Here is a 12,531-nt window from a genome sequence, read left to right on the forward strand (position 1 = left end):
CATGATCTCAGGGTCCTAGGATGGAGCCCCGTATCAGCCTCTCTGCTCGGCAGGGAGCCTGCTTCCTCCTTTCTCCCTCTCTGCCGTCTCTCTGCCTACTTGTGATCTCTGTCTGTCAAATAAATTTTTTAAAATCTTTAAAGAAAAAAAGAGTCCCAGGTCTCTGGCTTTCAGCTACTGGGTGGATAACAGCACTAATTAACAAGACAGGGAACAGCCAAGGAAGAACTGGTATAGGGGAACATAAAGGCAGAATAAGCAGATGCAGTCTTGGGGCACCTGGGCAGCTCAGTTGGTTAAGCGTCTGCCTTGGGCTCAAGTCATGATCCTGGGATCCTGGGATGGAGCCCCAAGTTGGGCTCTCTGCTCAGTGGGGAACCTGCCTCTCCCTCTCCCCCTCCCTCTGCTTGTGCATTGACTCACTATCTCTCTCTCAAATAGATAAAAAAGACTTTTTAAAAACAAATTTAACAAGTGTAAAAAGCTAAAACAGATGGAGTCTTAGACATGATGATATAGTTCAGTGGATTCATGTCAGAAATAACAAGAGACAAAAAAAAAAGAAATAACAAGAGACAAAGATCAAAGTTTTAGATATTACTTAACATATTCATGAGAAAGCAAAGCAGAAATTAAGTTTATTTGAAAGATGTGGAAAAAAGGCTCAAATATGTCTAGTCTTTACTCAAATTTAGACAGCTAAGTATCAGATATATCCTGGTCTTCCAAGTTCTAATCCAAAGGTGTTTCTCCCATGCCACTTTTAACACTAGATTTTCAATTATATATGAATTGCATATGAATTTTTTTTTAAAGACAATGTTATCTCGGACAAGATGTCATCTAAGTTTTTTCCCACCTGGGAGCATACAATATAATGACTGTATAATCCTTTTTATAAGAACATGCACTGGAAGCCACTAATTAGAATCATGGTTTCTGGGGCGCCTGGGTGGCTCAGTGGGTTAAGCTGCTGCCTTCGGCTCAGGTCATGATCTCGGGGTCCTGGGATCGAGTCCCGCATCGGGCTCTCTGCTCGGCAGGGAGCCTGCTTCCTCCTCTCTCTCTCTGCCTGCCTCTCTGCCTACTTCTGATCTCTCTCTGTCAAATAAATAAATAAAAATATTTAAAAAAAAAAAAAAAAAAAAAAAAAAAAAAGAATCATGGTTTCTACATATATGGGGGAAATAGGTCTTCAGAGAAATCCTCTCACCAGATATTAGGAAATGAGGGATAAGTCTAAAAATCTCTTCATAAACACCTACCACTTGGATGGCCTCAAAATAAAAATATTTGCAGGGGGGCCTATATAGTGTAGTTGGTTAAGTGCTGATTCTTGGTTTGGACGCAGGTTCTGATCTCAGGGTCATTAGATGGAGTCCTGTATGGGGCTCCATGTTTAGCACCATGGGGCTTCTTAAGATACTCCCTCCCTTTCCCTCTGTACCCCCCTTTAAAAAATAAATAAATAGAGGTGCCTGGGTGGTTCAATCAGTTAAGCAACTGACTCTTGCTTTCAGCTCAAGTGATGATCTCTCAGCAGTGAGATGAAGCCCCGTGTCAGGCTCCACCTCAGCATGGAGTAAGATCTTTAAAAAAAAAGAAGAAGAAGAAGAAAGAAAGAAAATATTTGCTACATTAAGCTTTTGGATATCCATTCTCCAGATTCTGGTCAAGTCTAACCTCCAGCAAACTTATCTCCCTAATAATTACACCCAAGAATAATTATTCTTGTCCCCTTTTAGTTATGTTTTAGGTCATAATCGACAGTTCATTAAATGTTAAAATTAGTTGTTACATATGACTCCTGTTGACCCAGAAGTTCCTTGGAGGCTGGGTCTATATAGCAGTAAGTCTATTAAGAATGAGGATACACAAAAAAAAGAGAAAGAGAGAGAGAGAATACATGGTAGGAGAGATTCTTCTGGAATGTCACAGCCAGAAGCTGGGATGGCAGCACCCAGGTATATTCCAGTGTGGGGATAACTCAAAGCAGGAAAATATATTCAATACTAACCAGCAAAAGTGCCACATAAAAAACCCCTGGAAAGGAGAAATGGAAAGGGAGGAACTAGCCTAAAATTACCATAGATAAGTGAATAGCTCAGGAAAGAAAGGCACAGGAGAAAACAAAAGGCTGACACTTGGGAGTAGAAAACTAAATACAGGTCTAAAGAAATAATTTGCAAATCCATATACAAAATAGATAAATAAATCAACTTTTTAAATGGGCAAAAAACAGGAAGACATTTCTTCAAGAAAGTTTGTAAACAGCCAATAATCCCATTAAAAGATACTCAGTATCATTAGTCATTAGGCAAATGTGAATCAAAACCACTTCAGACCCAGTATGACTGCTAAAATCAAAGACAGACAAAAGTAAATATTAGTGAGGATGTAAAGAAATAAAAACCTCAGACACTGTTAGTAGGAATGTAAAATGGCACAGCCACTTTGGAAAACAGTCTGGTGACTCCTCAAAATGTTAAACACAGTTACCATACGACCCAACAATCTTACTCCTAAGTATATACCCAAGAAAAATGAAAACATGTCCACACAAGAATCTTTAAATAAATGTTCATAGACGCATTATTCATCACAGTTAAAAGGTAGCAACAACCCAAATTTCCATCAGCTGATAGACAAAATGTGGTATATCCATACAATGGAATATTATTGAATGATAAAAAGGAAGGAAGTACTTTCATGCTACAGTGTAGACAGACCTTAAAAACATCATGCTAACTGAAAGAAGCCAGTCACAAAAGGCCACATATTCTATGAGTCAATTTATATGAAATGTACAGAACACGCAAATGCACAGAGGCAGAAAGGAGATTAATGGTTACACAGGGCTGGAGGGATGGGAGGATAAAGAGTGACAGCAATCCTGTCAAGGGATCCTTTCTGAAGTGATAAAAAAGTTCTAAAACTGACTGTACTGGGGCACCTAGATGGCTCAGTCATTAAACGTCTGTCTTCAGCTCAGGTCATGATCCCAGAGTCCTGGGATCGAGTCCAACATCAGGCTCCTTGCTCCACGGGAAGCCTGCTTCTCCCCCTCCAACTCCCCCTGCTTGTGTTCCCTCTCCCATTATCTTTCTCCCTCTATCAAATAAATAAACAAAATCTTTAAAATTGACTATAGTGACAGCTCCATATATCTGTGAAGATACTAAATATCACTTAATAGGACAGTAACTGGGTAAATTGTGTCTTACATAAATTATATCTCAATAAACTTTTAAAAAGAAAAAGGAATTCAAGAATATTCTACTTTGGTTGGCCTATGCTAGGACTCCAGCAACCTTAGTCCAGGAATTCCCTCTGAAACAATACCTTAAAATGAAACATTCAGCTTTATTTTAGTGGCAATTAATTCTCAAAAGGGTGCATGTTAGAACTTGTTATAATGCTTTAAAGAAAATACAGATCCCTAGGACCACCCCAGTCCCACTGGATCAAAATCTCTATGATGCAGGGAGCCAGGCTGGCTCATTTAGTAGAATGTAACTCTTGATCTCGGGGTTGTGAATTTGAGCCCCACTACGGGTGTAGAGATTACTTTTTTTTTTAAGGTTTTATTTATTTGAGAAAGAAAGAAAGAGTACGAACAGGGGGAGGGGCAGAGGGAGAAGCAGATTCCCCGACACAGGACTCAACTCCAGAACTCTGGGATCATGACCTGACCCAAAGCCAGATGCTTAACTGACTGAGTCACCCAGGAGCCCCAAGAGATTACTTTAAAATCTAAATTAATCAATCTCTATGATAGGGTACATAGATCTATATATATTTTTTTATATTCCAGAGGTTAAGAGGAAGATGTGGGGCTTTAACAGACATGCTGAGAACAAGTAAGGAAATTTGAATATTAAAAAATCCCATAAAAATATAAATAAAAGGGGCGCCTGGGTTAAGGCCTCTGCCTTCGGCTCGGGTCATGATTCCAGGGTCCTGGGATCGAGCCCCGCATTTGGCTCTCTGCTCAGCGGGGAGCCTGCTTCCTCCTCTCTCTCTGCTTGCCTCTCTGACTGTCAAATAAATAAATAAAATCTTTAAAAAAAAAAAAAAAGCTTCTTATTAAAAACTATATATATATATATAAAAATAGAAGACTTTAGAGTAAATAAGTAAGATACTATTATTAAATTGATCTTAAATTCCTTGGATCTGATAATATACTACAGTTAAGAGATTATCCTTGGTCTTATAAAAAATAATTAAGGGTGAGGTATCATAAGGTCTGTGACTTGCTTTGAAATGTTTCAGAGGAAAAAAAATACATATATACACACAGATAAAGCAAATGCGGCAAAATGTAAGTTACAACCAAATTGACCAATTTAAGTAAATTTATGTGGATATTCACTGTATTTGAAATTTTCAAAATAAAAGGTTAAAGAGTGGGAAGGAAAATTCTTGAATCTTCCTGTGGCCTAAGAGTCACAAACTTCAGATCATAAGGAAATCTTCTGACCCAAAAATTAACTTCCCACCTGCTATAAAGAAGACTCTTTTCCCTATCCCACTTCCCAGAATGGACAAATGGACAAAACTTTCTAATCTATACATGCCAACCCAAAAGATTTATAATCCTAAAGAACAGATGAGATTATATTTTAATGGGAACAAGCTTCTGTTACTGTACCCTGAAAATTACTTATGTGCCTTGTCCTTTAGGAAGAATGTGAGATAAGCAGGAAGTCAAAGGGCACCTTCAATAGAAAGGCAGAGGTACTGAGGATAAAAGTGTAGAAGATGCAATTACAGGCAGGAAAGCAACCTGCCGAGACTACACAGCTTAACCTTTGTTAGATTCTGTCTATCATACAAATCCTAAAAGGCTCATTCTTGCATCCAGTATATACCGAACTGCCCACTATCCTATCCTCATATACTAAATATGTGTATCACAGAACTATACACAGAAGCAACAAAACTTCACAAGCTTAAGAATCCTATCTATTACAAAGCTCTTTCCCATCGAGTGCCCGGGTGGCTCAGTCAGTTAAGTGTCTGCCTTCGGCTGAGGTCATGATCCCAGGGTCCTGGGATCAAGCCCTGCATCAGGCTCACTGTGCAAGGAGCCTACTTCTTCTTCTCCTTCCCCTCTTGTGCTCTCTCACTATCTCAGTCTCTCTCAAATAAATAAATAAAATCTTAAAAAAAAAAAAAAGAAAAGAAAGAAGAAAGCTCTTTCCCAGAAAATGTATTCTTTCAATCAACCATACTACGTCTTTTTCTTGACTCTCCATACCTAATTAGTACAGCAACCGCATGAGAGCAATCAGAGTATATTCAATTAAATCCATTCTTTTTCTATACTTTACTTTGAAAAATTAAACTATCAAAATCCTAAAAAGAAAAATAATATATGTGGCCAGGGCAATCAAGAATTTGTTCACAGAGCAAGGGACAGTCTTTACCAACACTTACCAAGCCAGCAGTAAGAGAAGGAGCAGATTGTCCAAGGGACTGGTTCCTCATTCGAACCAGGTTTGATGCTTCTCCTGAAGACTGCCAAGTCACCTGTCCCACACTGCTATGTACACTGCTGGACAAGGGGAGCAGCTGCTTACCTTCAAACACAAAGTTTGGAAAATATACTTGTAATTATTAATGAATGAATGAAAATATACAATGATATCAAGTGGATAAAAGTATAGTGATCCAAAATGAAGTTCTGGCATATTCATTTTAATCTGTAGACCTTTAAAAAATTTCAGCTGTCTGGGTGGAAAGGAGAATTGTAAATAGAATACTGAAATTGAATTGACTATTTTAAATTCTCTGGAATAGCCATCACCATGCCAGCACCCAAACCTGACATCCAACCTAGCAGGCTTCTTCCAGTCCCTTCCATGCAACTTAGTTTCTCACCAACTCAATGCAACGTGAGTGGAGTTGACAGTTTCTCCTAGATAAGTTTGGCCCTCAGGTTTTCAGAAGATGAACAAGGAATCTATAATGCTCTGGCCAGACTTCTTGTGTTCAGTCCAGGTTGACTGACTGACTGCCTTAATCCCAAAGACTACAAGAGAGTCACTTACAAAAGACAGAGCACCTAGAATTGCAATGACCTTCTAATTGAGGTGCAAGTCCTATTTCAATCTCTTCCTTCGTAATGTTCCTCAACACTGCTGCTAGTGATTTAACCAAAACAAACGTGATACCATTCCCTGCTGTAAAAAAACTTCTTATGACTCCCTACTGTTCAAAATTAGCCAAACGTTAGAAAAAAAAAAAAAAACTATAAAGAAATCCTCCTCCATAAATCCAGATTATCTTCCTGGCCTCAGCTCCTTCAACTCTTCCACACCCCTTTGCTCACTCAACTTCAATATTATGCCCTGCATTTTCACCTGGATTTATCTTAATCACCCAATTTACTTGAAAACCTTTTCCTCTTCCTGGCAAAATCCTATTCAACATGTAAATACCCACTGTAATAAAGGTGTGATAAAAAGGAGTTTTTAGTTTTGTTTTTGATACAACATTCCCTTTTATTGCAGAAAAAATATGATGCAAATTATTTGGAGGGCAATTTAGCAAAACTGACTAAAATTTTAATTTGAATATGTTTGGACCCAGCATTCCACGTGTAGTAATGTAGTATAATGAAAAAACAAACCAGAATGCTCACCTAGCAATGCTCACCAGAATAAAACTAAAAATAAGATAAACGTTTATTACAATTTAAAGAAATCACAGTATCTCTACAAAATCACATACTGAACCCATTAAAAATAATGAGGCGTCTCAAAATGTAGTCAAGAGAAAAACATTCAACATTTCCTGTTCAGTAAAGAAAGCCGAAAGAAAGTGTATGGCATATGATATCAATTTTTATTTTAAAGAAAATGTTTGTGTATATTTACATAAATTTTTAAATGTATATTTAAAAATAATGGAGTATATATAAAAGGTATATATATAAAGGGTATATATAAAGTATATATATATATATATAAAGTATATATAAAGGGTATATATAAAGGTTGGAGAAGGGAGACAGAAGTAAAGATTAAGAAGAACTTTTTTTTTAAGATTTTATTTAATTATTTGTCAGAGAGAGAGAGAGAGAGCACTCACACAAGCAGGCAGGGCGGCAGGCAGAGGCAGAGAGAGAAGCAGGCTCCCTGCCGAGCAAGAAGCCAGACACGGGACTCAATCCCAGGACCCGGGATCATGACCCGAGCTGAAGGCAGCAGCTTAACCAACTAAGCCACCCAGGCGCCCCTAAGAAGAACTTTTCACTTTGACATAATGCTGGTCTTTGAACTCAAATTTTTTATTACTGGCATATTTACTTTGTTAATCAGAAAAATGCAGTGTTTTTTAAAAATCTAGTTATCTTCCAAGTCTGTGTGTAAATGTATGCTTTACCAGAAAGCCCACAAAACCATCTCAAAGAATAGTTCCCTACTCAAAACTTCCATTAAGACCAGAGTAGAGACAGCCTGTCCACTTTCCTTCTACAAATGTTGCTAAGTTCTCCAGATCATCTGCCTATCCTCATCTATATATTCTAAAGGAAAGCTAGCTCCTTGACTTACCCTATACACATAAACAAAGGCTAGTATCATACTTCTATCTCCCTTCAAAATAAGGGCTTGCTGGGGAAAGAGATTTATGCACTTGCAAAAGAAACCAATTTGGACATATAGTCTGGCCTTGAAATGTACGAAGGATTGCCAAGAATTTGAGGAAAACAAACAACATAAAACAGAAGCAACAATATGAACAAATGGAGAAACTAGACCTTTAGTAGAGAAATAATTCAGGAAAAAAAACTTAAAACTTCTAATTATTCCCACAATGATTCAAAAGGTTAATATGTAAAATATTCCCTATTAAATATTGCTGAATGAACACACACTTTTATCTTTTGTCACCCAGGACAGTAAATGAAAATAAAGAAGTAAAATAAACAAAGGCTATAATGAGTGAGGGGGGAGTAACTGAGGAAATGAATAAAATTTGGAGAAAACCTAAAACAGACAGATGAATCGTAACCAATGGAACTGGGCAAAGAAGGGGCGCCTGGGTGGCTCAGTGGGTTAAAGCCTCTGCCTTCGGCTCAGGTCATGATCCCAGGGTCCTGGGATCCAGCCCCCAGCCCCGAGCTGGGCTTTCTGCTCGGCGGGGAGCCTGCTTCCCCTCCTCTCTCTCTCTGCCTGCCTCTCTGCCTTCTTGTGATCTCTGTCAAATAAATAAATAAAACCTTAAAAAAGAAAGAAAGAAAGAAAGAAAGAAAGAAAGAAAGAAAGACAGACACAAAGTAAAATAAGCATAGAGGAGGCTGCAGTTAAATGGCAATTAAATGAGATAGTGGGCTACCCTGCAAAATCTCAGATAAGTTCAGTACTCAGAAATGCAAGCTACCAAAGAGGACACAAAATTAAGATGTAAGGCTGAACTCGGATTAACTGAAAATCTATAAAGAATCAAACACAACCACATTCCCACATTGTACCACCCAGTAGCCAATAGCCAATTACACTTCAAAGGATAGAAGGAATATGACATCTCAGAGCAAAGCAATAGATTCTGGTTATTAGGTGCTCAAAAGACTTGGTTCAAAAACAAAATAAACCTTTAAAAAAATTTTTAATACAAAAATCAAAATTCTATTTACCTGGACAGTATTTATAAGGTTATTACCTTATAATACCTCCTTAAAAGAAGAGCAGAATACTATGAAAGCAAAAAATGGCTCTATGTGATTAAATGCCTGGCAAAAAAACAATTTCAATCAAAGAGTGAAAAGATAGGGGCGCCTGGGTGGCTCAGTGGGTTAAAGCCTCTGCCTTCGGCTCAGGTCATGATCTCAGGGTCCTGGGATCGAATCCCGCATCGGGCTCTCTGCTCAGCAGGGAGCCTGCTTCCCTCTCTCTCTCTCTGCCTGCCTCTCCATCTACTTGTGATTTCTCTCTGTCAAATAAGTAAATAAAATCTTAAAAAAAAAAAAAAAAAGAGTGAAATGATAAAGTCAAGGGAATACTCCTGAAAAGGGCCAAAAATAAGAAGAAATTTAAAACTGGAAAGGAATACAGGAGGATTTTATTTTCTTCTCTACTATCTGTTTAGCTGAGAACAGCGGATTCTTTAATAGTGTATTGATTGCTTAAAATTATGTCACATTTTGTTTCCTATTTGGACGATGACTTCCTTGTATCATTCCTTCCCCTTGAATTTTTTAAAGACTTTTCTATGGGGAAGGTGGGGAGGCACTGTAGGCTTTGGAATAGATTTTGAAAATAGGAAAAAGAAAATCAAAAAAAGCAAAGGATCTGAGGTCCACAGAATAAGAAGACAGCAAAAGTCAATTTTGAAAAGAAAAACCAGTGATAGTGGTCAACTACAAAATATCTAGCAGATTGAGGCTACCATTCAGATATGTCATGAGGAAATAGTAAAAAGAAGAAGATGGCCTTACCCATAAGTGTTCTATACAAGACTACCAACAGAGAAGAAGGTGTCAAGATGCCAAGTCAGTTGATATACCCTTAAATATAAGTGATACACACTTGAATGTGTGGACAACACAGTTGCACATTTCTTAAAAAACAAAATTAGATACTCACCTGACAGCGAACTAGCCAGGCTTCCTCTCCGCAACTTACAGTCATCCTGACTAAGTTGTCGTTGGAGTTTAGCTTTTCCGGTGGATGAAAATATGTCAGGATTACTGAGCTTCCGAAAAAGCAGGGGACTAAGTCCAGCTATCACATCCTTTAAAGAAAAAAAAAAAAAAGATAAAAGATAAGTCTGTAATGTCTTTTCTAAAAGTGTAAGGACTTTATATCAAACATCTCTACAACATTCATTGCAGTTAAAAAGTGCCAGCATTTTATACTTTCTGCTCAACAGCTAAAGCCAGAAACATACTTCTTAGTAAAAGCTGTTTTGGGTATGCTATGAAGGCTGTGGGACATTGATTATAAAATGCCAAAGGGGCACCTGGTGACTCAGTCAGTTGAACATCCAAATCTTAGTTTCCTTTTTTTTTTTTTAGATTTTATTTATTTATTTGACAGACAGAGATCACAAGTAGGCAGAGAGGCAGGCAGAGAGAAAGGAAGGGAAGCAGACTCCCTGCTGAGCAGAGAGCCCCACTCTGGGCTCGATCCCAGGACCCTGGGATCATGACCTGAGCCGGTAACAGAGGCTTTAACCCACTGAGCCACCCAGGCACCCCCAACTCTTAGTTTTGACTCAGGTCTTGATCTCAGAGTCATGGGATCAAGCCCCAAGTCAGGCTCCGCACTCAGCAGAGAATCTGTTTGAGATTCTCTCTCCCTTTCTCTCTGCCCCTCCCCCACCCTCTCCCTCTCTTACCCCTCAAAAAAAAAAAAGTAAAGAATAAGTCTTTTTCCATAAAGAGTACATGTCTAGTTATGTTTATTTATTTACTTTTCTCCTTCTGTTCACTCTTCCTTTATCTAGTTTTTAAAAATATTTTTTCATTTAAAAAAATCATAAATGGCAGAACTTCCTTTACTTCTTATACAAAGTTAGAAATGCCTCTATCATTCAATTAATGCTAAAATTAAATGTAGAGCTTTCTTTACAGGTCTATAATAAGAGCTAAATACATTTCAATGAAAAAGCATGAAGTACTCTGGAGAAAATGCAGACAATATGAAACATTGAAAGGGTCTCCCTTTTGCCTTTATTTTAATCCAGTTCATCCCAATCCATCTCAATGCCTGCTCCTCTTCACTCTAAGCAATGTTCAACATATCATCAAGATTCAGACATTCTGGAGGCACCTGGATGGCTCAAGTCAGCATCATGATCAGGTCATGATCCCAGGGTCCTGGGATAGAGCCTCACACCAGGGAGCCTGCTTCTCCCTCCCCTCCCAGATTGTGCTCTCTCTTGCTATCTCTGTCACTATCTGTCTCTTTCTCTCTCTCTCAAATAAATTAATAAAATCTTAAAATTCATACATTTTGAAGCAAACGCTCACCTAACTGGTAACTAAACTATTTTGAAAAAAATAAGGTAAATGAGACATATTTTTCATATTTCAATGAAGGAAGCTATAACAAACACAGACAAGTCGCACATCAAAGTGATATGGACAGTACAAAGACAAAAATGACAAACATAAAAAGAAATAACTAAAATCTAGGTTTCCTGCCATGTGAAGAACAAGACTCGGGTAACTAGTAAAAGCCACAGAGGGGGAAAAAATGGGAAAATGCCAGCCTCCTTAAGATTTAAAGGAAAAAAAAAAAAAAAAAACCCTCTAAGATCATACAGTGTGACTGATGGGTTCAAAAACATGGGAAAATGCCAATATTGGTTGGAGGTGGCTATCCAGAATCTAATTTAGATAAGCTCAAGGGGAAAAAAAAAAAGTAAAGTTAAAGAAAAATAACAGAAGAAACAAGGAAACAGTATTATTTTTTAAATTGGTAGTAAAAAAGGGCACCTGGGTGGCTCAGTGGGTTAGCTCAGTGGGCTGAGCTAAATAAAGTGCCTTTAGCTCAGGTCATGATCTCAGGGTCCAGGGATCAAGCCCCACATCAGGCTCTTTGCTCAGCAGGGAGCCTACTTCCCCCTCTCTCTCTGCCTGCCTCTCTGCCTACTTGTGATCTCTCTGTCAAATAAATAAATAAAATCTTTTAAAATAAATAAATAAATCGATTGGTAGTAGATGGATAAAATGATAAGGAGGGATATTTAAGCACTGAATCATTAAGGCAAATGATATGTCAAGATAGCTGTAACAGAGTGAGCAGGAAGGTGGAATTGGAAGGCGTAGCTAATACAGAAAGAAGGAAGTAAGAGAGCAGTCTACATTCCCACCATTTGGTATGTCAAGAATGAAACTGTACCTATGAATCAAGGACAAATCATGGAAGGAAACCAGGCTTGGACACTAATACTGATAACCCACCAAAAAGGGCTGGCCATTCACACAGGCAACACCCTCAGCAACCAGCTTTCGGTGGAAGAAAATAAGGAAGCCCTGAAAGATATCAAGCATGGAAATAATATCTCAGATGAAGACAATATGGAGAAGGAAAGGTCTCATCCTCAAAATAAATTACAAATGAGCTACATCAGAGAGCCGGCACTGGAATGCCTGCTACCGTGTATGAATGAGCAATTAGTCTTAGCCAGAAAAGGAGCAACTACCAATACAGGACTAGATCACTATCAATTAAAAGAAAGCCCTATCCTTTTCAATCATCCTATTTCCTACACACCCAAAGAAAAAAAGCTAGAAAACAGAAAAGTAAAAGAAAATCATGCTCCTTCTTATTCTAAGTCTCACCTGTCAAAACCTTGCAAAGGGAAGAAAATAGTAATTAAACTGGATATGAAATTCTTTTTTAAAGATTTTATTTATTTGACAGAGAGAGATCACAAGTAGGCAGAGAAGCAAGCAGAGAGAGAGAAAGAGAGGAGGAAGCAGGCCCCCCGCCTAGCAGAGAGCCCGATGTGGGACTCGATCCCAGGACCCCGAGATCATGACCTGAGCTGAAGACAGAGGCTTAACCCACTGAG

At 38.3% G+C, this 12,531-nt stretch overlaps 1 protein-coding gene across 7 annotated transcripts in view; it reads right to left on the bottom strand.

The window, feature by feature from the left end:
- Positions 1–12,531, bottom strand: part of MAST2 (microtubule associated serine/threonine kinase 2) — a 208,289-nt gene that overhangs the window by 170,106 nt on the left and 25,652 nt on the right. For all 7 annotated transcript variants that reach the window (XM_032361580.1, XM_032361579.1, XM_032361578.1 and 4 more), the window contains exons 2-3: positions 9,594–9,741; positions 5,443–5,585 (exon numbers count right to left, since the gene is read on the bottom strand). In XM_032361580.1, the coding sequence (XP_032217471.1) occupies positions 5,443–5,585; positions 9,594–9,741 (291 nt within the window). The remainder of the gene's footprint in view (positions 1–5,442; positions 5,586–9,593; positions 9,742–12,531) is intronic.

The sequence above is a fragment of the Mustela erminea genome, chromosome 10 (assembly GCF_009829155.1).
Source record: "Mustela erminea isolate mMusErm1 chromosome 10, mMusErm1.Pri, whole genome shotgun sequence".
Taxonomy (NCBI): domain Eukaryota; kingdom Metazoa; phylum Chordata; class Mammalia; order Carnivora; family Mustelidae; genus Mustela; species Mustela erminea.